This window comes from Lepidochelys olivacea (assembly GCF_965140295.1).
Source record: "Lepidochelys olivacea isolate rLepOli2 genome assembly, chromosome: 14".
Lineage (NCBI taxonomy): Eukaryota > Metazoa > Chordata > Testudines > Cheloniidae > Lepidochelys > Lepidochelys olivacea.
Genome location: NC_140424.1, coordinates 16,070,949 through 16,096,808, shown reverse-complemented (window position 1 = coordinate 16,096,808; position 25,860 = coordinate 16,070,949). Strand labels below are relative to the sequence as shown.

At 40.8% G+C, this 25,860-nt stretch overlaps 1 protein-coding gene across 2 annotated transcripts; it reads left to right on the top strand.

The window, feature by feature from the left end:
• Nucleotides 1-3,438: 3,438 nt before the first annotated feature.
• Nucleotides 3,439-25,732, top strand: SRP68 (signal recognition particle 68). 2 transcript variants are annotated; one of them, XM_084648149.1, is made up of 16 exons: nt 3,439-3,659; nt 7,057-7,123; nt 7,865-7,978; nt 9,418-9,613; nt 10,868-10,950; nt 11,258-11,367; nt 11,761-11,843; nt 12,121-12,261; nt 18,634-18,732; nt 19,065-19,129; nt 19,591-19,750; nt 20,444-20,538; nt 20,875-21,004; nt 21,592-21,667; nt 22,631-22,683; nt 23,320-25,732. In XM_084648149.1, the coding sequence occupies exons 1-16, from the start codon at nt 3,449-3,451 to the stop codon at nt 23,545-23,547; spliced, it is 1,911 nt and encodes a 636-aa protein (XP_084504275.1). In that variant the 5' UTR covers nt 3,439-3,448; the 3' UTR covers nt 23,548-25,732. The 2 variants fall into 2 exon arrangements, with proteins under 2 accessions (XP_084504275.1, XP_084504276.1); XM_084648150.1 differs by lacking the exon at nt 3,439-3,659 and adding an exon at nt 3,677-3,870.
• The last annotated feature ends 128 nt before the right edge of the window (nt 25,733-25,860 follow it).

Here is a 25,860-nt window from a genome sequence, read left to right as displayed (position 1 = left end):
TTGCAACGTAATAGACTTCAGCTGCCTTAATGAGACATATATGAATGAAAACAGCAAGCATTTGTAAAAGGTGTTTTAGCTGAGTCAAATCCCACCTCTCTGCTTGAAATGACCATCACTTTAAAAACATGTTTGGTAAAGAAATCTACTCCAATACAGAGAGTCTCATCTCAAACTTAGGAGCAGGTGGAAACACACTGAATATTAAAAAGAAGACTGAAGTCAAAAACTTAAGATGGAAAGAAAAGATGCAAATTGTGATTTTTCACTTAGGCCCTCATGTCCCCAAAAGGGTGCAAGAGTCAAAGAAAATCAGATATAAACGAGCCTAATTTAGCCCTCTGGAAGAGTGAAAGAATTACAATATAAACTGCTGATTAGATTAGTTTATCACATCACCATCCTGTGCAAATATCCTGCTAGGACATAAACAGAGGCAGAAACCTCCAAGCTTTGGATTACAATACCTGCTGGTTTTATTAGAGCTGGTGCACTAATTACAACTGTTTGAATTCTATTATTATCTTAAATTATTATTATTAAATTAATTAACAAGAGTTGGTATTTATTAATAACCATATTGCAGAAGTGTCTGGAGACTCTAGACCTCCTGGGGGCCCCAACGTGCTAGGGATGGTACAAACACATACAATGTCATGCTAAAAGTTGCCCAAGCATTTCCTTTCTAAGCCTCTTGTTTTCTGTTGCTTATGATTTTCTAAAACTTTCAACTGTAAGGCTGAAATTTTCCAGGGTTGGCCAGGGAACCAAAATGGTGCAGCTATTTCTGCATATGAGAACATTTGGAGGGGGGAATTGTGAATATTTTTTTTAAACCGCTCTAGCTGGATATAGAAAAATGAAATTTGACAGAAAACAGCCCCTGCTGAGAAGTGGCTTTTGAATACAGTATAGTGAAAATTGGGTTTGATTTTTCAGTTATGAGCATTTGAAACTGTAATTGGTATGATGTTTTTAGAATTTATTTGCAATGAAGGTGGGTTGTATTTTGCATGCCTAGGGGAAGAGGCACAGGTTCTCCTGGAATGGGTCCTGTTGCACGTTACATGTACTGTAAAGCCGTGTTTCTGAAAGTACATGCACACAAGTGGATGCTTGCGAAGATGTGCAGACCCAGTGAAGCCAGTGAGGCTCTGCATGGGCTCAGGGATCCAACCACATGCATGCAATTACAGGATCAGGACCTAACAATGCATGAGGCCATGTATATAATGCTTTATAAGGTGTGCATATCAGTCCAGTGCACAAAAATAGGCTAGGGCCAATACACACTTTATAAAGAGAGAACATTGCTTCATTCATTGCACATTTTTTGAATAATTACACAGAGTTAAAGAGTTTTACCCAATTTAATTGGCACCAACTCTCTCCCCCTTTCGTTGCAAGACTCATGAGAAGTGTTTTTCTTAAAACCCCATCTCTTGGTCTTACATGAGAATCACTCTCTATTTAGCTGGCCCTCATCACCATAATATCTGAGCACCTCAGTCTGTATCCTCACAACACACCTGTGAAGTAGTGCAGTGCTATTATCCCCATTTTACAGGTGGGGAACTGAGGCACAGAAAGACTAAGTGACTTGCCCAAGGTTACTCAGAAAGCCATGGCAGAGCAGGGATTCTGAATCTGAATCCCATGTCCTAGACTAGTACCCTAACCACTGTACTATCCTTCCCTCTCAACTTTCATTTTAAGTTTCCAACCCTCATAGAGAAAAGCTTGAAAATGTGACACTGATGTGTCCAAAAGGCCATAAAATTAACAGGCAAATAAAAACAACCTCCACTGTACTATTTGTAAAATATCTGAAAAAATGTAAGCCAATGTCATGATTTCTGAGGGCCTGTCATATGATTTTTGAACACCTGGATTAAGCCATACTGCAATCTACACAATAAGTACAACTTTGAACAATCATAGAAGTTTAGTACTGGAAGCGACCTCAGTAGGTCACCTAGTCCAATATATAACTTTACAATGATTTGAACAGTTAAATAATACAAAGCCACATATGACATAAATTACAGGAAGCAGGGGGGCAAATGCTGTGTATGGTGAATAAGGTTTTGTCTTTGCTGCAGAAAAGGTGTGTCTTTACCTCAATTTATTTATCACTGTAAAATTCTAATGGAGACAAGGCATAGGTAGTTTGCACTTTCAGGAACAACCCTTATCTCCTACCTGTGCTTTACCTCATTTCCTACATCAAAGTAAAATCTAGTGTCTTGTCTCCACTGGAATGTTGCATTGAGATAGAAATCTTTGTGTAAAATCACACTTTTTTTGCAGGGAAGACATGGCTTAAATGAAAGCATCCAGCTATAAAGCCAGCAGCACCAGTGGGAAGGAGAGCAGAGATGTGTTTTCAGCTGTGATTTGAAAGGAAATGGAGAAGCAATGAGGCAGGGACACAGCAGGGCGATTGTCCCCAACTATTTCAGCTCACAAAACAAGTATGTAGGAGGACTGGGAAGAGGCTGGATGACTGGCAAGTAGAAAAGTGGCAATGTCTAGGATAAGGATTAAATCCCAGCAGTTTCCAGAGCCCTCTCTCCACATCCTGTGGGGGCTCCGCAAAGGGAGGGAGGTTACAGTATGGCCCTACATCAGCTAGAGATGGGCCCAAGATGCAAATTGGGGATTGTGTGTGGAGTCTGACTCCCTTCCTCCCTGGAGTTATGGGGTGTTGGCACCTGAGGTTGGGGCGCAGCCTGTTAGCTGCAACATTTGTGCCAGGTAGGGTTGCCAACTCTGATTGAAACTATTCCGAGAGACTTTTTCCCCAACATGATGTAATGTCATTTTCTTAAAAATATCTGATTAAAATCTCCCAGATCGCTTTCAGTAGTCATCGGGAGATCGATGCCCATTCTGGGAGACTCCAGGCCTATCCTGGAGGGTTGGCAACCCTAGTGCCAGGATTTGGGCTCTGGTTCTCACCCTCCCCTCCCAGCAAAACGCAGGGCATTCACATCCGGGGGGTTGGCCTGGCGGGTTACAGGTGCAGCTAGACTACCAGCCAGGGTCCAGCTTAGGTTCCCACCCGCTCGCAGGACTCAGGCCCAGGGGGCGGGCAAGGCCAATCCGCTGCGCCCTCCAGGGCTTGGTGCCCAGACACCAGGGTGATGGGCACCAGAGCTTCGATCAGCCTGGGGCTCAGGCCCCTGGCAGGGCTGGGGGTGAGGGGCAGCGTGTGTGAGCCCCACCCAAGGCAGGGTGGGGGCGTGAGGGGCGGGGCAGATCCTGCAGAGGAGTGGGGAGGAGGGGCTGCCGGCCCCACCTCCAGTGACGACAGCAGCCCTTTCCCCGCCCGCGGGCCGGGCCCAGCTCTCACAACGAGGCCGGAAAGGGCTCAAATTGCAGCTTGGAGCCCGCCCCCAGCTCCCCGGCCTGCCGGGTCCTCCTCTATCCCAGCTCTCCCCGCGCCATGGCCTCCACGCGCAGCTCTACTCTCCCGGCCCATGATGCTGCGCGGCGGCGGCGCAAGATGGCGGCGGAGAGGCAGGTGGCCGGCGGCGGTGGCCGCCGCGGGGGAAGCGGCGGCGGCGGGGCCGGGGCCGGCCCGGAGGAGAACAAGGAGAATGAGAAGCCCGCGGGGCCGAAGGCGGGGAGCCTCGGGGACAGCCTGGGCCTAGAGAGTATCCTGCCGGGCCGGCCGGGCGGAGGGGCAGCGAGTGAGGACGTGTCAGTCAGGCCGGGCGGCGGGGAAGCCCAGAAAACACCCCCCCTCCCCCATACACACATACACGCGCGCGCGCTCTGTAAAACGGAGATTTTTTTTTACAGAGCCGGGTGGATTCCTAGCGTGGCTCCGTGCTCCCCGCCAATGTGTCCACAGGCAGCCCAGCTGTATCTGCCTTGGGTGTTCGCTTTGCACTGTTAACAGACGAGGGTGGGGTATTCGGGAGAGGGGAGAAACAAAGGCGTGGCGGCGTGTAGTCATGTGGCTTTGGAAAAAATGCTGGGGAAAGGGACCGGAAAGCAGCTTTTCTCTCTTTTTCACGCTCCCTCCACACTGATTATTAAAAGGGGCAGCTTTCTGTGTTGTAATTAAGTTACATTAACTAGTCAGTTTGGAAAGAGCGGAGACTGGCCTTGGCAGGTGGGAAGGGAAGAGTTTCAATTGTACACTATAATGGAAGCTTTTTTATGGCTTTATGCATATATAGCCATCCTGTCCAGAGTCTGAAGCTGTCCGCCACGCAAAGACAAATTGGATCCTATTCAGAATATTAGACCTCAGGTTTGAAGTAATTCTTTGCATATTGCTTTTACTGGTATTTCTTGGTACTCTAAGGCTCTCATTCCTGTTTCGATGGGCCCTTGTGCTGGGCATTGCTGAGCTGTCATTCAGTTGTATATTCTTTCATCCAAAATAGAAGTATTTCTGAGATGAGGTAAGGAGTAGTGTGAGATTTGTTATGGGTTAGAACATGGAGAAACAAATGGGAGGTGTCAGGCACTGACTGGTATTGCTGGGATGTTTTAATAATATAAATTGGTATAGTAGCATAAAAAAAACACTGGATGACACTGGATTAGGCTTCTGGTAACATCACTCTGCTTCTGCAGAAAACGGGATGTAAGCTTTTCATCTTTGATGTCAACTATGATTTTATCCTCTTGACACCACCCTTGCAGCCAGTGTAACAAATATCACTAACCCTCAAAAATGGAAAATTCCAGTCTAGATTTTATTTGCTTGGTGTATGGGCATGTGGCATATGAATTTTACTCAATACTAATGTTTGGTTTCTCCAAGAGAACTTGTTATCGTGGATAAAATAGGTGAGTGACAGGAACATTAGCAATTACAGTTTTTATCATCCTAGTGTGATAGGTATGTTTTGTGTAGCATGTAACTTCCACAAAAAGCTATGGAGAGCAGAGGATCTTTCCTGGCAGTTGTTATAACTATAATGGAGTTAATCAGAATGGGTAGTTTTAAATAAAGTATTTTATATGGGAGTATCATTATTGTTCTCAGGGGAAAGTAAAGTATTCGGTTTCTCTGAATTTGTAAACAAAATAGCACTTTAACAGTTTTTTAAAAATACATAGTAATCCACATAAGTCCCTTTTATCCACATCTGTATTTTTTATCACACTATGCGGAGAGCACAAGATGCTTCTAAAATATAGAAAAACTAGGAATTACTTTGGCTAAGTGAAGCCTCATACATATTGCCATGTGTCAACCTGAAGACTAACCAGAAGCTTGGGATTCTGTCCAATCACTGAAGAGATCTGTGAGGTAGTTTTTTATAAAGTTGATTTACCTGTTGGTACTTTAATTAAAGCTGTAGGCTTTTTCTTGTGAGACGTTTTAGTATGAAACTAGCTTAGCTGCACAGCTGTTGCGAAACTGAGTTGTATCTTGCAGTAGGAAGAAATGCAAATTGAAATGAGGACACAAGTCATAACTTAACTTCTGACAATAGTGATATAATTTAGCATTTGTAGATAAAGTGGCAGTCCCAGTGTCACATCAGTGGTGGTAGGCATGCCCAAATCAACAAAATTGTAAGTAAAAGAGCTCTTATGAATATAATATAATAATGAATATTTATATAACTAAACAATCTAAAATAAATTAAAAGAAAATTCAAGGTAAATACTTAGAATTAGGAAAAATTAGAAGAAAAAAGTAAATTTGTTGTAAAGCTTCCCCATGCTCCAAAATGAAGACTCCTTTGTTCTATAAATATTAGCTAGTGTTGTAATTTTAATAGTTAAGTAGTTCAAGCACTGTATTTTAGGTGTACTTTAAAAGCAGCATCTTTATCTTAAAGTACCTCTGAATGAAAGGGACTTCAATTTAATTATTTTCTTCCATAACTACTATAATTGGTATTAGTTTTGACAAGATTAGTAGTGCTCATAGGTGCTGTAGGAAATGTAATTTTAGGATTTAATATGTAAAGATTGTGGAGATTGATTCTTAAATATAAGTGAGGCACTCTGTGTCCAAAAACACTTCTCTTGAGCTAGATGTTTTCTGCATGTGTCTTTCCCCCAAAATAAAAACACTGATTATCATTTAAATGAATTGAATGAGTAAAATCCATGATGGTCACCAAAATGTACAGTGCATTTTTCTTTTGTGTAGTATTCATTAATTGAAAGTTTTTTGAGAGTGAAGCAAACACCGGACACACCAGTAAGTCAGTCAGTGTTTATGCTAAAGATCGTAATCTTGTCTGGAAACCATTACATGAAAAAAAAGAATTGGTATGTAAATGCTGTTACATTGTTCTCCCACAAAACATTTATGGAAGTAATATTAATTTTAATTGTTTTTTAAATTTGCTTTACTAGTTTTCTTTTAACCAATTTTTAGTGCAAAATTAAACCTTAAATTATTCCTACCATCCTTTTTACAGGAATATGTATACTTAGGGTATGGTTCACTTGGTGAAGACTGCTTTAGGAAATCACAATGTAGCAATTATAATACATTCAGTAAAGTGCCTGTAACATCCTTTTCAGGAGAGATCAAACAATAAAACTCAGCAATGATTCTAAAATTAAAATTTTGCTGGCATAGCTGTGTCAGATGTAGTTTTTTTTGTTTTGTTTTGTTTTTTTTGGCCGCATAGCTATACCAACAAAACCGTAGGGTAGACATTGTTATACCAGCATAAGTGCTTTTGCTGGTATAGCTCATTTCACTCACTGTGTTGGAATACTGACAAACTCTATTGTGTTGGTATAATTGCATCTACAGTAAAAAGGTTTTGCTGGTATAACTGTACTGGCAGACCTAGGTGTAGACCTGGCCTTAATTTGTATCCATAGAATTCTGAAAAATAAAATATGGTGGTGAGAGAATTTTTGCAGACCAATCAGCTCTTGCATTTCTTGTTGAAAGGTTTCACTAATTCCTCTCTTGTGCACCGGACCAATATCTGTTTTAATGTTTGTGTGTCAGAAAAAATCCTGTAGAGTTCTGTCTTCTCCCATTGGTCTTGGTATGCCATTCTATCCTAAACTAAACTCTGTACAATCATAAATGTTCCTTAATGTGAATTCCAGTCCTTCAGATTATTAAGGAATCCCAACAGCAGCATGGTTTACGGCACGGAGATTTCCAGAGATACAGGTTAGTATGTTAGCAAATAACACCAAGGCATTTTATATGTAATAGGCAATATACTTACCTTGATTAGTGTAAATCACCATGCCGAGTCAGTTTTAGCTCCGAGCATGTTTATGTGCCAGTTTGCTGCCATAGGCAGCAAAAGATGATTACTTTGAAAACCAGTTGCCAAATAAAGAGCTATTGGTAGGGGCCTTACTGTAAATGGATGTCCCCATTGTCTGTAAATGAAATTAATGCTCTTTGACTAATCAGATTATTAGAATACTGGGGTTAATTTGTTGCTTGGTTTTTGTTCCCTTATATTTTCGTTAATGACCTCACTAATACCTTGTTAATAGCCACTGAACTTGTCTTAAACTGATTTTTTGTGTGTGCGTGTCTGTGTGTACATTACCTCTTCTAAGAAATCATTTGGAACGCAGAGAGCATCACTCTTTTAGTTAGTCCAAGTCAGTGGCCATGACATGTCTGTTTACATATTGCTTTATTGCTACATTTTTCTTGTCTTTTTTAACCATCTGCCATATCTCAGGTTTAATGCTCCTATTACATTTCTTAAACTTGGCTATGTATTGTATTGTTTAGAAACGTTCACTCCCAAAAACTTATGTATTGTCATACCAAGTACATTTTGTCCAGCATTTTCTGATTATTCAATATAGGTTGGCAATGGAAGAGGGATACATAGGAGCCAAGTCACATTCTTTGAAAGGACTGATTTTATTTTGTGGTTATTTGCAGGGGTTATTGCTCCCGCAGGCTAAGACGACTCCGAAAAACTCTTAGCTTCAAGATGGGAAATAGACACAAGTTCACAGGGAAGAAAGTAACTGAGGAGATTCTCTCTGACAACAGGTATTCGGCATGGGGAGAATCTGTTGTTGGGTAGCAGTGCATTAGTGAATCACTCCTGGAGGTAATTTATCTTCACATAGGTCACAAATGAAAACAGTTTGGGTGTTCTCCTAGTTCACAGTTTTAAACCACTTACTTTTGTGGAGAGTTTTTAATTTTTTAAGAGTTTTAAAACCTAAAATAAAGACCCAAGTTCAGACTAGAATAAAGGGAACTGGGGCATTGATAGTGTAGTGTGAGGGGAAAACATAATTCCTGCCCTCACTGCCTGGCCCTAGCTACTGCTATTGATGCTGGTTTCTTGAGCAGTAAAGTTCAAATATTTTTAGGGGAAGTGCTTTGTCAGCACTTCTTTAGAATAGCCATCTGAATATAGACAACTAAAGTGCTGTTACCAGCAAGAATGAGATTGGGGACATGATCCATTATCTTTGAACAGGAACACTTGTTTGCAGTTTGTACTTGTACCTTCAAAATTCACCAGACTGTCTTTTCTGGTAGAACTGGAGGGTCACCAGAGCTTTGGGCTCATTTCCCAGCTGCTCGAAACAGTTGATTGTCTGCTTTCTCATCTTTTTTCCTCTTTGGGGGGGATGAAAATATGGATTTTTTAGCCCATGGGGTTTCTATCCATCTGGTTTGTGTTAATGTTCTAAAATGCATCTGGTTGTTGAAAATTATTTTTAATTATGTACCCGGAAAAGCAATAAGAGACTATTCTACTTTTAGTCATCTTCCACAGGAATTTGTGATGCTGCAAAGCAGAGACTTAATACCAAATTTTCTTTCACAGCTTTAGAATTCCTGAAGGCATCTTTCAGTAGTTACATCTCAGTAACAAGCAGCCACACAATGAATAAGAAAAGGAGTACTTGTGGCACCTTAGAGACTAACCAATTTATTTGAGCATGAGCTTTCGTGAGCTACAGCTCACTTCATCGGATGCATACCGTGGAAACTGCAGCAGACTTTATATACACACACAGAATATGAAACAATACCTCCTCCCACCCCACTGTCCTGCTGGTAATAGCTTATCTAAAGTGATCATCAAGTTGGGCCATTTCCAGCACAAATCCAGGTTTTCTCACCCTCCACCCCCCCACACAAATTCACTGTCCTGCTGGTGATAGCCCATCCAAAGTGACAACTCTCTACACAATGTGCATGATAATCAAGTTGGGCCATTTCCTGCACAAATCCAGGTTCTCTCACCCCCCTCCCAAAAACCACACACACAATGAATAAGATAAACAACAAAATGGGGCCTTGTTTACTTGCTCATGGTTACCTTTAAAAATATAGGCAAAGGCACCGGTGCTTGCGCAAACAAAGCTTTAATTCATAAGGTTTTTTCATTGAGTGATAAAAAGGAACAAAAAAAAATTACTGGAAAATTGACTCATTTTATTTATAGCCTTCCTGCGTCTGTCCTATAGGTACTTGCTGTTGATACTGATGGATGCAGAGAGAGCCTGGAGCTACGCAATGCAGCTTAAGCAGGAAGCCAACACAGAACCCCGCAAGCGATTTCATTTGCTTTCTCGCCTGCGCAAAGCCGTGAAACATGCTGAGGAGCTGGAGCGCCTGTGTGAAAGCAATCGGGTGGATGCCAAGACTAAGCTGGAAGCTCAGGTTACTTCTAACATTCAGTTTTGTTTTATAGCAGAGGCAAAGAAAGGATAAACTAACCTTTTGTTTCTAGTTGAACAAAGGGTCCTTCTTTGTAAACTGACACTAAATTGCCTGCTCTGACTTCAAATTAAGAATGTCCAGGATGATTTTAGTTTACCGGTTATTGAGCTCTACTGTGTGTGTAGTTAGACTTGCTAACTAATCCAATCAGTTGGTTGAGCAGTAGCACTAGAAGCTTTACAGAAATGCCTTGAGATCTCAATCAGAATCAGGGTCCAACTGTACATGTGCTGTATAAACACATTAAGCAATGGCCCTTGCCTCAGTTTAATTTAAATTAAGATTAAACAAAGTTTTTTTTTTTTTAAATGAGACGAATGAGGGGAGAGGATGAGGGTACAGCACTCCTTACTCACTTCAGAAAAGAAAGCTGTGCTGTCGTTTTGCTGAGTGCAGCATTCTGAAAACTCATAGGATTGAGCAACATTTCTTACCAGATGTAAGCTACCAGTTTTTTCAGAGCCCTAAAATATATAGTAGAACCTGAGTTACGAACACCAGAATTACAAACTGACCAGTCAGCCCCACACCTCATTTGGAACTGAAGTACCCAGTCAAGCAGCAGCAGAGATAAAACACAGCAAGTCCAGTACAGTACTGTGGTCAACATAAACCGTTAAAAAAAGGAAAGCAGCATTCTTCTTCTGCGTAGTAAAGTTTCAAAGCTATATTAAGTCAATGTTCAGTTGTAAACTTTTGAAAGAACAACCTGAACGTTTTGTTTAGCGTTATGAACAACCTCTATTCCCAAGGGATTCGTAACTCTAAGTTTCTACTGTATATCTGGATCACAAGTAACGTGACTGCCTACTGGCCAGTGGAGACAGGAAACAATCATCGCTTTGTGATACTGGCCTCCTGTGAAGGGAGCTCTAATAGCTGCTCAGGTGTGATTAAACCTGCCATTTTGTAGCTTTTGTGGGCCTTTGCTGGGCTTCTGACAACAGCAGTGTGTGAGTAGTGATTGCAAGATAGACCAACTGGCATGTCTTCGTCTCACATCAGGAATTTGTAACTATCAGTGAAATAGTGATGCTGTTAACTTGTGCCATGTAAGTGTAAAATCAAAACTGTTTTTCATAGATAACATTGCTTGAATTAGGATTTTTTTTGTAGTGGCATCAGTGTTAACAGACACACAGAATGGAACTATGCTCACAACAATTAACTTGTCCACTTGTGCTCTGTCTGCAGGCGTACATGGCTTACCTCACAGGAATGCTGCACTTTGAACACCAGGAGTGGAAAGCGGCTATGGAGGCTTTCAACAAATGCAAGTGAGTTTCTCTTCCTTACCATCTTTGTCAACTTGAACTTACTTAATACAATTTGATACAAGACTAGATAAGTCTAGGTGAGCTGCTTGTTAACCCTAATTGTTTAGTTTCTGCCAAAGTTCTGAAAGCTCTTTGATTGCCGTAGTGCTAACCAGTAGCATGATGATAGAGAGCTGAGCTGTGGTGTTGAAACAGCTTCCCTCAGAGTAATGGTTTAGTGTTCAGCAGCCATCCTTTCCCTTAGCAAAAGCTTAATATCCTATTAAAAACAAATGCTACAGCGTAGGTTTTCACTTTCCTGCTGCAGGACGATATATGAAAAACTGGCCAGTGCTTTCACAGAGGAACAGGCTGTGCTATATAATCAGCGTGTGGAGGAGATTTCACCCAACATTCGCTATTGTGCCTATAATATTGGTAAGTAAAGTAGGGGACCAAATACTTAAAGTAAGGATTGCTTTCGAGGCAAGGGTTATTGGAATGTTTATCTTAAACTTGTTGACACATGGGAATGAGTCCATACATAATGCCCTGAGCAAACCCTCCAGACTCATCCATGTGACTGACAAGGCCCTTCAGTTCTGCACCTGATTATCAAAGTGGAAGTTATATTGAGTTGTGCAACACTATGGTTTTATGTAGTGTGAATAAATACATAGTCTGGGCAAGATTCATACAAAGTAACTTTTTCCTTCTTCCCAACGTTACCTAAGCACTAGTTTGTGTTCTAGAGGCCCGGGTCCAAATCCTGTCTGTGACAAATGAAAATGAGTTGGGTCTCAGACTCAATCTGTCAATTCTCTCTCTCAGGTGACCAGTCTGCTATCAGTGAGTTAATGCAGATGAGACTGAGATCTGGTGGCACCGAGGGTCTTCTTGCTGAAAAATTAGAGGTAATTTACTGCATGCTCCAAAATTTGGAACACATGGTGACCAGCTCACCGTTTTGGCTTTGCTTTTTAAGTTAAATATCCATGCATTGTACAACCAACAGACAGAGGAACAATGTTACTGTATAGGGAGCAAGGTCATATCCTGCAGAAAGTAATGGAACCCTGAAATATACTCCAACCCTTAATTTTTAAAGTAAATGTGAGGATTATTAATAAAGTATTCAAAAGTTGTGTTCATTTAAATTGTTAGTCATTTACCTCTGTCTGCACTTTTCAGTCACTGATCACCCAGACTCGAGCAAAGCAGGCAGCTACCATGAGTGAGGTGGAATGGAGGGGAAGAACTGTCCCAGTGAAGATAGACAAAGTGAGGATCTTTTTATTGGGGCTGGCAGATAATGAAGCGGCCATTGCTCAGGTAACTAAGAGATCACTTCCAGGTATTCTATGCCAGTGTTCTAATATCTTCTGCTTCTCTAACCTATATGCTGTCTTATTTGTGTATTGTTGCTGTATGCTGACGTGTTCTACCCCAGAAATAGCTGTATTTAAATGGTGAGTGTAGTAATCTCTGAACATATTTTGTAAATCTCTTTGGGATCTTCAGATGAAAGATGCTGTATACATGAAAATAGATTAGCTACCATTTCCAAAAAAACCCTGGTTCTTTAAATATCACCTGTGCTGGCCATTGGACAGAAGCAAAAGGGCCATGTAACTAGCCCTTTCCATGGAGAAAACAAGTACTGTGCTGTATTGGGGAGCAGATCTGGGAGTTGTGGCATGCTGTTGACTTGCATGAACACTATAAAGGAATGGAGGAAAAGATTCCTGATAAATAGCAGGGGCCAGATTATCCCTGGAGTTACACCGGGGATAAATTTAGCCCCAGATGTTTTGGAACTGCCTAATTATCAGAAAACACTTGCAGTCAGAGTAATTCTGTTTGGCTGTGCACAACGAAGACGAGATTTTTTTTCTTTCCCTGATTATTAGATTTCTCAGGGAAAGGGTTCAGAAATAATGCTCCTGCCTTCCATTGGCTACAGGTCTTGAGCTGCTGCTGTTTGAAGCTGCAGTCTATCTTTAGCAGTCACTGCTGCTTGTTTCTTGGCCTGCTCCTGACTACATCAGAAGTTGGGAAGGCTTTCTCTACAAGCAGGAAGAAAAGTTTAGTGGAGTGGGCACACAGCTCAAATTTAAGAGTTTTTAAAAAAGACGAAGATCTGATTTAATTCTCTCAAACCTTTATTTTTTACAGAATGGAGACAGTGGGTGGAGGTAGAAAATCATAGCTGTGCTTTAAAGGAAACCTAAGGAATGGAATTTGGTTGTGCAGCCTCTAGAAGTTTATTTTTATTGATTTCACCTGAAACTTTTTTATTTTTATGCAAGCATATTGATTTCTGAATAAATAATACTTAAGTTCAAGTTATGGGTTAAATCGATAGTCTCAAAATAGAATTCCCTGCAAGTAAGATTGTAGTATGACCAGTAGGTGGTGGTACAGCTTTGCTTTTGTGTTCATCAACTTTCTGTCACTTTCTTTCTTTTGATAAATGCAGGTTAACCGTTGTTAGGGAGTCTTTCGATTAGCTACCCCCTGCTCTTCGGGTGACCTGTTCCTTATGATGGTGACAGAATGGAATGCTGAATTTGATTCCATCTTGTTCTTTAAATAGTTATTGAAAACTTCTAATGGGCTTCCGGAGGACAATGGTATGACACCAGATTTGACTATCCTTGTTGCTATAGATACAGAGAGGAGCAGTCTCCAGACTTTCAATGCTCTAATATTGGACTCAGCCAAGAGGGGCTAGTGTCTGAGATTCTTCAGTTGTCCTGTTTGTACAGCAGAACCTCGGTTACGAACACCAGAGTTACGAACATATTAGTCAACCACGCACTTCATTTGGAACCAGAAGTACACAATCAGGCAGCAGCAGAGACCCAAAAAAGCAAATACAGTACCATACTATTAAATGTAAATTACTAAAAAATTAAAGGGAAAGTTTAAAAAAAAATGACAAGGTAAAGGAACTGTGCTTGTTTTGTTTAAATTAAGATGGTTAAAAGCAGCATTTTTCTTCTGCATAGTAAAGTTTCAAAGCTGTATTAAGTCAATGTTCAGTTTTAAACTTTTGAAAGAACAACCATAACGTTTTGTTCAGAGTTGCAAACTCTGAACAACCGCCATTCCTGGAGTGTTTGTAATTGAGTTTCTACGGTATTGTGGCAGTACCTAAAAGTCCATGCCCCTTTGTATCTAGACTGCTAAGCTGGGCAGTGTTTGCATTTAACTCAGTTGCTTAAGGTAAGGACTAGATTTTCCTTCAGCTGCATTTGACCAGAAGTGAACATAAACCTATTATGCCTTAGTCTTGTGAGTAAAATAAATGCAGAATCTTGGAGCGTGTACTTTTTAGCTGCTTTGTGTTAATTTGGGAAGCAGAGAAAAAATGTTAAAATATGAACTCCAAAAGCCAGTTTCATTCAAATTTGACCCAGGTGTTTCTCACTTGTGAGAATTCCCCTGTATAGAGACTAGATGCCATGACTTGAAGGCACATAGCTAACCCATAGCCATATTGAATTGAAGAGAGTGTAGAGTTTGTAAGTGCTGTAAGAATTCGTTCTGTCACTGTACTTCTTTGTAAGGATTCTGTGATCATCTCTATAGTAGAAGGAGAGCACTGCGTAAATGAGTGGAAGGAAAATAACTTTCAGGGACAGTCCATTATGGATAGAGTGAAAAGGACAAACTAAGATTGGGCATTTCTAAACTTTCAGAACTAGAGCTTTGTCAAGTCAGTTTCAAGCAATTTAATTCTGTCCCTCATCAAAAACTTGCACCCGCCAGATGCCAATGTTTGTGTTCATTCTCTCTCTTGCTCGCTCGCATACATGCGCGCTCCCTCTCCCCCCCCTCCCCCAAAGGAAAGTATTTATCTTGCTGTACCCTCCTTGTCTTTGTCTGCACTTGATATTGATATATCTGTTTTCCTTTCTTTGTGTCCACTGAAGTTGAAATGCTCCTGTGGGTGGAGTTAAGAATGCAGTCAGGTGTGTCTTATGTTTCTGGTTATTCACAGCAATTAGTCCTGCCTTAATAATCTTGTTTAAAAAAAAAAGTTTAAATAAAAGGGTTAAAAATGTTTGTAGTCTGCAGGCCTACAGTTTTATAAAGGGGTGAAATAACAAATTCTTGAATGGGTTTGTTAAACCTAATAATTTGGACAGTCTTTGTGGGAAGGATAAACGGTCTGAAAAGCAGTTGAGTTTTATATTTACTGGGCATGTGCAACAGGACTTCTGTCCCAGAGCAAAAAAAGGTAACAAGCTGCATTGGGATAATGCTATTATTTTTAGACCCTTTCAAAACTCTATGCTTCATTGCAGTTTGAATTCAGGGGAAATTAGATTGCTACAGCAGACTCGAATAATCCGTTTACACAGTGGTGTATTACATGGAATACAGGGTAACAATTTCTCCTTTTTTTTCCCCAAAGGAATTCTACCCTTTCTAAACCCAAGTGGGCCTTTTGTGAATTCATTTGCAGGCAATTTTCCTTCCTTTATCAGAGTGGCTTTGCATTTATTTTAAATGATTTTTCACTACTATTTTAAGTCATCTAGTTGAAAATGAAGTGAGTTTCTCAGTGGATTGTTGAATTGGTAGCACAATGTGTCAGTCCATTAGGTGAAGATCAGGATCCTCCTGCTTGGATGTTTCAAAAGAGTGTATTCTCACTTTTCTTCTGAGTGTTTTAGGCACAGCACTGAGAGGCAAGAACTCCTGAGGTCTAACCGTGATTCTGACAGACTTCTTGTATGGTGTTGAAGAAATGAACTTTTCTGCCTTGGTTTTACATATTAGTGCAATGCGAGCTTTGTAGTTTTAAAGGTGCTTTAATTGAAGTGCTATTAAAGGATTAGCATTATGGAAGGAAAATGAACTGGATACCTGATTTTAGAAATTCTTACTGCTGTAGTAGAAGTGAGATCAGAATAACAAAACAAATTGAAACTTGCACTCCCATCTAGGTTTCCTAGGACATGATGCATTATCTCAAGTTTCTTGCTACAGGCAGGAATGATTTCTATTAGTGTCCTGAACTGCACTAAGCACAATAAGTGAATAAGGCTAGATCCCATCGATGTTTCCATGGTAATGAATGCAGTATTTTAGCGCACTGACTTCCAAGTTGTTGCTTTATTAACTTGATCCAGGAGCGATGGCATAGGGTAGGCAAGGAAGTGTAAAATACCTTGCTGCTTCTCTGGTTAGTAGCAAGGTGCACCCTCTGTTCATCACGTGTGACCAAATCATGTAACCCATAGGTGGATGCCCTGTCTTCGATAGACCTGACAACCTGGGGTTTCCTTATTTGGTTTTTAGATTAGTGTGTTTTGTTTTCGGTCTTTAAGTTACATAAGAGCATATCATTCTTACCAGGTCAGCCTCCTCTCATGTCTGTTTTCAGCATTATGTTGATTTTTTTCAGCTAGTTTAGCCTTTGATGTCAGGAAGCCCAAGTTATCACCAAGGAGGCTAAAAATGTATCTGGATTGGTTCACACATAGTCTGCAAGAGAGGATAGGTTAACAAGGCCAACTGAAAGTGAAATTCCTATCTCCTATCACTCTTACAAATGCAAAGAAGTTGAGCTCTCAAAGTGTCATGGATTAACACTACTGTAGCTTTGGTCAGGGAAGGGCAGGCAAAGTAGGGAGTGCTCTGGAATGCTGTCTCTAAATTCTGTGTATTTTTTGATAACAGGAGCCCAGCTTATTTCTCATCTTCTCCCCCCTTGTTTCTTTAATTACCCCTACTCAAATTTTTCTGTACTGTAAGATAGCTTGTCTATTATTTACTGACCATATCTATTTCAACTGTACATGCTGTGGAAATGCTCTGGCACTATTCAAAGGGTCACTTTTGTTCCTAGCATTCTTGTCTGTCCAGAAAGTGCAGAAATATCAGATGACACATTCTTTCAGTAGTTGACCTGTTATGAGAAGAAACATTGCCATTTGTGTGGATGTTAGTAATGAACCAAAAGAACTAGAAGGGTTGAGTTTTGAAAATGTGCATTAAACAGTTGTCCACCACTTCCTGCTCTGACCTACTGGAAATCAGGCTGCTGATAAAATGTAGTTCTAAAAGACTGTAACGCAGAAACGATTTCAGTTAGAGGATTAATACTAACCTAGCACATCTTCATTTGAGCATAAGCTTTCGTGAGCTACGGCTCACTTCATCGGATGCTCACGAAAGCTTATGCTCAAATAAATTTGTTCGTCTCTAAGGTGCCACAAGTCCTCCTGTTCTTCTTGCGGATACAGACTAACATGGCTGCTACTCTGAAACCTGGCACATCTTGTGACATTGGGGGTTATTTTATTGGGAAAAAGGAAAAACAGGCCTGGGACTGTGACTGTGTTTACTGTAATGTTTTCTGGTTCATTTTGCTTACAAAAAGAAAGTACTTAAGCATTTTGAAGGTACTGGTGAGTTGAGGATTATTAATGGGGATATGGAGTCTTTCACCTCTGGGTCACTAGTTTGCCTCTTAGTAGCAGAGGGACTATAGATTGACTGGGATGTGGAAAATTAACTTAAACTCTCATTTCTAGAAGTGATTTCATTACATCAAAGTTGAGACTGACAAGACACTGAACTTGAGTTGCCTCTTTTAAAGAGACTTGGGTCTCCTAGGCTGTCATACTGGATCAGCAGTCATCTTTCATGCCTTGGGGAAGATTAGTAGTATTTTCACATAAATAGCCTTTCAAACCAAAATTCCAATTTACTTTGCAGCTTTTTCTTAAACAGTTAATGTAGTAAATATTGAGATGTTAAATATGCATTGCAAATGTTGGAGTGTTGTCTAATGCAATTCTCGTGCTCTTGGGTCAGACAAGGGAAATGGAGTAAGACAGTTAATGTTAAATGTAGGGGAACAGAGAGGTTGGCTTGTTTCTTGGCCTGGCAAGCAGTGGGATTGCTGGTGGGTGCCATCCATCTATGAAGGAGTGAGTGCCTGGAGTCCCTTCAAGCTTATTTAAGAAACAGCTATGACTGATTCTGATGGGTGGTGGTTGTGATGTAACTCATCAAAAATGTCAATGTGTAAATGGCAGCAAAGAGGAAATCAGGCTGTCGACATTTACTCTGCTGAATTTTTACTCCATCATACGTGATCATATATCATCCTCTTTGCATTTTCTTCTGATGTCGTCAAGTAACAGTATCAATAGGGAGAGAACTCCAGTCTTCAGTATGGACATGCATTCTAGCTCTGCAACCCATTGTGCTACTGATCAGAAATCTGCCAACATTTCATTCCTCCTTTCAAAGTGTGTAGAATTAATGTAGTTTGTAAACGTGAAAACTGGTTTGCACTGTACTGCCTGGAGGGAATTCTTACAAAAACACCTTCCATGCTAGACAACAGTGAAACTTTCAGGCCGTGTAAATGCCTCTCTCCTTTTCTGGAATCTATCTGTACCAGCATTGGGGAAACAACGCCTCAAGTTCATGAAACGTGCAGACATGAGTTGTTGCTCTGTAGTACAGTTTTGCTGTTTAGCAACGGTTTGAGTACGTACAGTTACATGATCCAGCTACACATTGTGGTCAACATTTTAAAAGCAATAACTTGGCAGAAGTTTGAAAAGACTTAATAAAGGAAGATTAACCAACTCTTCCACAGTACCAGCCTCACTAATAGGAAAATGTGTGTGTTTTGAGAAATACTTATTTTTGTCTCTTTTCTGTTGTATTCAGGCAGAAGGAGAGGAAACAAAGGAACGTCTGTTTGAGTCTTTACTCAGCGAATGTCGAGATGCCATACAGGCTGTTCGCGAAGAGCTGAAACCAGACCAGGTAAGCACCAAACATATTACAATTTCCAAAGATAGAGGTGTATAACATTTCATCTCCTAGTGTCTCTTGTGAAGTTAAACCCACATCTACCATGGCCATAGTTATTTTTGGATCCATCAATAACAAGGTGTGCTGCAGAGTAATTCAACAGTGGCCAAAGTTCCTCCTCATAATTGAACTCTGCCTGGACATCTTCTCCAACATCATCCAGTGTGTATTTTATGTATGAGACCATTCAGTTTCCAGATGTCCTTCAAAATTTGGGTTTTCTTGTCCTTTTTCTCCAGTTACCAGTTTAAGTAAATCACACACCTTTGTTCCAATTTCTGCAGAAGCAACGGGAACATTCTCTGGAAGTGGATTCTGGGAAAGTGTCCAATATCCAGTACCTTCATAGGTAAGAGTGTTTGCTTAGGGCAGTGTTGCATTCCCATGTAGATTTTGAGAATCTCATCTTAATCCTTTGTCTTGGGCCACCTCAGTCTTAAATCACCTAGACCTAGTGGATCAAGTAGAATCTGGTTTTCCCTCATTCATTTCCCAACGTCCCATTTTCATGCCTTCCTTCCCCCCCCCCAAGAACTTGGTCTACCTGGAAATTGGTACACCAGACCCTCGCTAGAATGCGGGATTTGGGATCCATGCCAAGTCCCATGTTCTAGCACGGACCACGTTACAATGAAAATTAATGACTGTTACTAAATTTGGGATCCGCGACCGCGTTCTATCAGAATTCGCATTATATAGACGCACATTCTAGCGAGGGTTCGGTGTGGCTAGTAGTGGAAACTCTATCCAAGAACAGCTGTGAATGACTTCTGACAGAATTTCACAGCTTGTGTAAATGATACTTTCTAGTTACCTGACGTACATCAAGCTGTCAACAGCCATCAAGCGCAATGAGAGCATGGCAAAAGCTTTGCAGAAGACACTGCTGCAGGAGCAACAGTCAGAGGATGATGGCAAGCGTACAGCACGGCCTCAGGACCTGATTCGCCTTTATGACATCATCTTGCAGGTAATGCCAGGGCAGAAAAATCTGACTTTCAGGTGTCTCACTGAGACTTTTTAAAAATGTAGGGTGCCAAAAGGACGAACCAGGAAGAGGAAGCTACAGTCTGATTAATGTGATTGGCTGAAAAGGTTCAGATAAAATTCCATGGTACCCAGTAACCGCTTAGGAATATTTTAAAAAGTGTATTAAATGTAATCTCAAAATGCTGATTTGACTAAAGTCTTTTGAATCTCATTCCCTAATGCAGAGGTTCCCAAGCTTCCATGTATCACCATGATGCTGTCTCATTTCCAACTGCTAAATTAAATTGACAGCTAAAAGTAACATTAGAAACTTCCCTAATACTATTTCTTGTAAGCAGTTACCATAGTTACCACATGCATGTTCCACTGGTTTGGTTAGTTTAATGGGAAGGGAGATGTTGCATAAAAGAAACTAACAATGTGGTTCTTACTATGAAAGTTTGAGCCCACTGTCCTAATGCATATTTGTGTCAGTAAGCCTTAAACTCTGCCCTTAGGGTGAATCTACACAAGTTTAATTGAATGATGTTCTCAAATTAATATATCAATAACTAGAAAACATCATATTTGCCTAGGCTCTGACTCAGTAAAAGGGCAGCTTTCTTCTTTCACATGCCAGACAAGAGCATTCATTTGCGTTTGCTGCATTCCAATTTTTCTATGCTTCGTACAGAATCTGGTGGAACTGCCACAACTTCCTGGCCTGGAAGAGGATAAGAACTTCCAGAAGGAGATAGGACTGAAGACACTTGTGTACAAGGCTTATAGGTAACCATCTGGAGGGAACAGCAAGGCTGTTTTGTTAGCTGGCAGTAAGCAATAGAATTCTCTAGAGCTAACTGGGCATGAACTCTGGGAAGTCACATAATTAACATTCCAGTGCAACTGCACAGGACTGGATGGGGGAAAGGGTGGGAGACTCTATCTCAGAGTGAAATAAGTGGGACTGCACCTGCAAGCTGAGGAAGAACAGCCTGACCCAGATGTATAGCTCAATATTGGGGCAACCTGTTTAAAACGATATACTTTTAGATATTCAAGAAATATGCTCAAGGCAAAGCAATTAGTCATTGTAAGGGTTAACTTTGTTCCTCATCCTGCCAGGTGTTTCTTCATTGCCCAGTCCTATGTACTGGTGAAAAAGTGGAGTGAAGCCCTTGTTTTGTATGACAGAGTCCTGAAGTATGCCAGTGAAGTCCAGGCCCAGGCTGGTGCTTATAAGAACAGCTTGAAGGTATGAACCAAACTCTTCTACACTTGAGAGTTCAGTTAACTACCAGTAACTAAATAGTAGGCCACTATATTTCAAATATGATCTTTAAATGGTGGGAAGAATATTGCCTTGAGCTCTATAACACCTTGTGCTTGCTACAGGCTTTATGATGAAGTATGCTAGTGCAGGCATGGCTCCCTCTCTCCTGCCCTGTATGATTGGAGGGGGAAGCAAAGGAAACCTAGATTTTTTGCAACAAAAGTATCCAATAAATATCAATGACTATTAGATACGTAAAGATAGGAATATAGCTGCTGCTTATACAGCTTATCACCAGAGTAACAAGATGCCTACCTATGTAGCTATCCAAAAAAGATTGAGATACTTTTATGTCCATGTGTCTGGATTTCACTTGAAATAAGGTTTATGTGGTACCATAAGGGCTATTATATATGTTCATCTCTCCTCTGAGAATTGATTGACACTGCTGTAAAGTTCCTAGTTTGTCAGAGTTGGAGTCTAAATTTTAAACATTTCTATCCCAATTCTTGTTAAAACTTCGCTTTATATAATTATTGGAGTCTCAGGGGTATTCTTTAATGATCTAGGAGTTGCCTGATGTCCAGGAGCTGATCAATCAAGTGAATGCAGAGAAATACTCCCTGCAGGCAGCTGCTATATTAGGTGAGTTATGCAATCCTGCAGAAGAACTGGCTTCCCTCAAATTCAATCACTTACACATACTGCAGCCACTTAGGCTTTTTCATCTGTAAATGCTACAATACTAAAGTTGCTTCCCACATGTTTTCTCGATCTATAGTGTGTTCTGAAAGCTGTTCCTTTCCAATTCCAGCCTCTTCTAGATGCTCTGTGTGGTACCTCTGGGGCTGCCACTGGCAGACTAGAGCCTTCCCAGTTTATTCTGTAATCAGAGGTTTGAAAGATCTTCTGAAGGACTCCTGTTCATTTTACCATCCTGCAAAGAGCACTCTTATGAGCACTTCTTAGGTGCCATCAAAGATAAACAGCATCCAGTGTATGGCACCTTCGTAGCAGTAGGGTGTGCGTTGAATTTCCTGACTCATCTATTACTTCTCACTGGCTCTGGCTTAACAAGCAGATACTAGGAGGGCTCAGTGAAAGAGGAAAGAGCTCTAATTTTATTTTGACACAGTTGTACTGAGTCATCATACAGTGTCAACTGAATTGGGGAATTTGTGACCTATACCAGCCTGTACTCATCTCTGGCAGACAAGAACTGCTAAATCTGCCTTGCCTGCAGATAGAAGAACCAGGGAAGTATAGATCTGAGGTGGTGGTTGTTTTTTCCCCCTCCCTAATGTTGTGGACTTGCCACATACCTTGGGGCTTTTTGCCCTCACCGACTTTCCATATAGCTACCACAGTGCCATGCTTCTGTTGGGACTGGGAGATCCTTTCTGTGCCACTTTAGAAACAGGAAAGGTGGGGTGCTTGTAAACATGACCTCTTTTGACTTATAAACTAAGCAATTTCTCTGCTAGAATATCCAGTCTTCCATATGCTGAAAAGCATGAGCCCAAAGGTGACTTCTGAACACATCTTATGAGTTTTGACACTAATAGTCTCTGTCTGCATATTCATATGGCACTTCTGTGAATCTTTCAGATGCAAATGACACCCATGAGACTGAGTCTCCCTCCCAGGTCAAGGATGGCAAGGTGAGTCATGGCTTTGCGCACTGGGGTGAAAAAGAGGCAATTTCATTAGCACTAGTTTTTTTCTGCAAGAGGAGAATTTTCTAGTAATTGGGGAAAGTAAAGCTTAATTTTAACCTAAGAGTAAGCCATGTGTCTATTTTGACAATTTCTATTTTAAATTGTAACTAACCTAAGATGCACACACTTAAGTAAGACCAGTGTGTTCAAAATGGGTTGTGTAATATGGTCTGTTTTGGGTACAGAATGGTCTAAGCTGATTGTTTTCCATCTCCCCACGAGCACTAAATGGGTGAGTATATGTGGGAGGGAGAGAAGGTTTCTTGTCACCTCAAGGTAGCTAACTGCAGGACTTCAGCTGGTTTGGGTACGGGAAACTGAGGCTGCCACTGCATCTTATCTGGGGTCTCCATTTTTGGGTTTACACTGCTGTGCTGAGAGCATGGGAAAGCTGCCTTTAGTCTGCCATACTTTTTCTTAGTTAGCTGTGGTGGTGATGAATGAGTACCAGAATGCAGCCAGTCCAGCTGGCTCAATGCCACTGCTCATCCTGCGTGTCTAGATGCTGCTGCTTGGCCATTGGGCCAGCCATGATAGGTCATCAGCTTCTTTAATATTGGCGTCTGGATCTCTTTTCAGCTACTCTCTGAACGGTTTGAGACATTCTGCCTGGATCCCTCTCTTGTCAGCAAACAAGCCAGCCTGGTGCATTTCCCTCCTGGGTTCCAGCCAGTCCCATGCAAACCCTTGTTCTTTGACCTGGCCCTCAACCATGTTGCTTTCCCACCTCTGGAGGACAAGGTGGAGCAGAAAGCGAAGAGTGGTCTCACAGGATATATCAAGGGCATCTTTGGATTCAGAAGTTAACTCGTGGCCTTCAAAGGAGGTCTTATTCTGTTGTGGGAAAGCTCCAACAGGGTCCAGAACATAAATATCTGCGTCCGAAACCAATAAGGGGAGACTCTTACCATCTTCCCTGTGTTGTGTATGTGCCTGTGCACGTGCGTTCTTTCCCAGTGTATTAGAGGAAAACAGTCTACCCCAGGACCATGTGTACTATATAAATGTCTGATAACATCTGGAGCAGAGAAATTCCATTGTCCTCTGAAAAGTTGGAGTTTGCTTTTTGACCCGTGCCCCATTAAGGGTCAATACACACAATCGACCAGGCATAGACGTATCTTGATGTTCATCGATGGTTGACGTTATAATTTGAATCTCTGATCAGAACATTCTTTGGGGGTGGGAGGAGGAGGGCAGGAGAAGGCAGGTGTTGAGGAACCAGAATTCACAAAGGGGTCTGCCTAAGCAAAGCATATGAAACACTAGCTAGGGAGACTGGATTCCTGCTAGTGTGCCACCTACCACACCCTGACTTAAAAATATATATAGTTATGTAAAGAGAAATCTGTCTTTATTTTTAAAAAATGTTGCATTCAGAAACGAGAGCTGAAACTCTTGTGCTAAGAGCAGGGGTGGTAAATACTTTAATAAATGTTAATGATTACCTAATCTGTGGTGGAGTCTTGTCTGAATTTACACATTGCAGCATCTGTGTAATCCTTCCTCATTGGGACATCTGGGTAAATGCCTAACTACAGTATAGAACCCATTCCGAAAAGGCTGTTCTTGGGAACTTAGTTGCTCATGGGTGGTTTTAAAAGGAGCTGCTCTCAGTCTTCATGGAAAACTGACAGTCTGTTTGTTTATCCTACATGCTCATTTCCTTTCTTCTCACTTAAGCAGGCTTGCCTGAAAACAAGATGATCTTTGTCTGGAGTTGATCTCCTACTTATTTCTCATCTTCAGTCTTCTGACTTTGCTATTGCATTTGATTGTTATGGAAATAATTTAAGACGAGGAATAAGTAACAGGAGCCCAGTGGATTTTTAAGCAACAAGATCCTCTCTTGTACTAGGCTACGTTTTTGTAAGATTGCCCAGATGCTATGGTGATGGATGCTTTTGAAATGCAGGTAATTTCATATCGCTGTCTTTAATTTAAAAAAAAAAAAGGGCAGAACTGTTCCTAAATAAAATTTGGAACTTTTCCATAAGCCATGTTTGGGTCTTCACTGAAGTTTACTGTAGTTGGATGCTGAGATGTAGCAGTTTGATAGCCTACAAGTTGTCTTGGTTTTCATACTGCCTCTCACTGCTGCATTGTTTCAGCATGAGGGCTTGGAAGTCCACAGGCTGGAAACAAGAAAAACTGGTTTATGCAGATCTGGATTGTGCAGTTTTGGAAATATTCCATTAAAGATGCTTCTCTTCATGAGATTGGAGAGCAATATGGAATTAATATAAGATTTTCCAATTGTGTTTAAACCTAACATAGACTTGGTATTCCAAGTTGATCTGATTCATTAATTCTTAAAGTACAAGGCAATTTCTTGCAGGAGGATTCCTATGCCTAGAGGTCAAGGGAGTGGTGGGAGGGAAAAGGAAACTGACCCTATTCTCTGTATATTTTACAACATGAAAATCAAGTGGGTTTCTTGATATTCTGAATCTTCATTTAGTATGTACCTGGAAGGGGGATTTTATAGAAGAAAACAAACTTAAGCTGAAGAAAAGCTGGATGTTAAAGAATATTTTTTAATTTATCAAATGATGAAATTTCAAAAACAGTTGTGGTCCTAGAACACTGATTTCTGTCAGTTCTCCATAAAGCCTGTTTGTTTAATTTAGAATGAAGACATAGTCATGTGATACACTGACACAGCCCTTTTCTGGCAACTTGCCTCATGGTGTTTTTCTGTGACTGTACTTTGCTCTGAACTTCTCTCCTTTTTCAGATTTTACATTATATCAATTTGAGAATTATTTTTCTGTTTGGAATGCAAACTGTTTCTGTTTGTTCGCCTTCTCCTGCCCCAAGTTTATGGGGCTCTGGCCTCATTCCAGTGAAACTTAGGTTGAAGCCAGTTTCTGATTGGTTGCGGTTACAAATGGTTAAAGGTAGTTAGCCTCTTTTTTTAAACATCCTGTGACACACAACTGATTAGTTTGGACACGCAAGAAATCCTAAAACAATAAAGTTTTATTCCTGATTTCTGTGGCATGTAGTTTATATGAAGCAGAGGAAACACTGAGCATTCGTTACCTAAAGAGTTTTCAGAAGATCAATCTCACGCTATCATCTTTGAGGCTATTCAATCCTGTGACTGGAGAATCAAGA

Coding starts and splice junctions, on each gene's coding strand:
- SRP68 (XM_084648149.1), top strand. CDS start 3,449: ATGGCCTCCACGCGCAGCTCTACTCTCCCGGCCCATGATGCTGCGCGG. Junction 12,262..18,633: donor ATGAAGCGGCCATTGCTCAG/GTAACTAAGAGA, acceptor TGTTGTATTCAG/GCAGAAGGAGAGGAAACAAA. Junction 21,005..21,591: donor CTTATAAGAACAGCTTGAAG/GTATGAACCAAA, acceptor TTAATGATCTAG/GAGTTGCCTGATGTCCAGGA.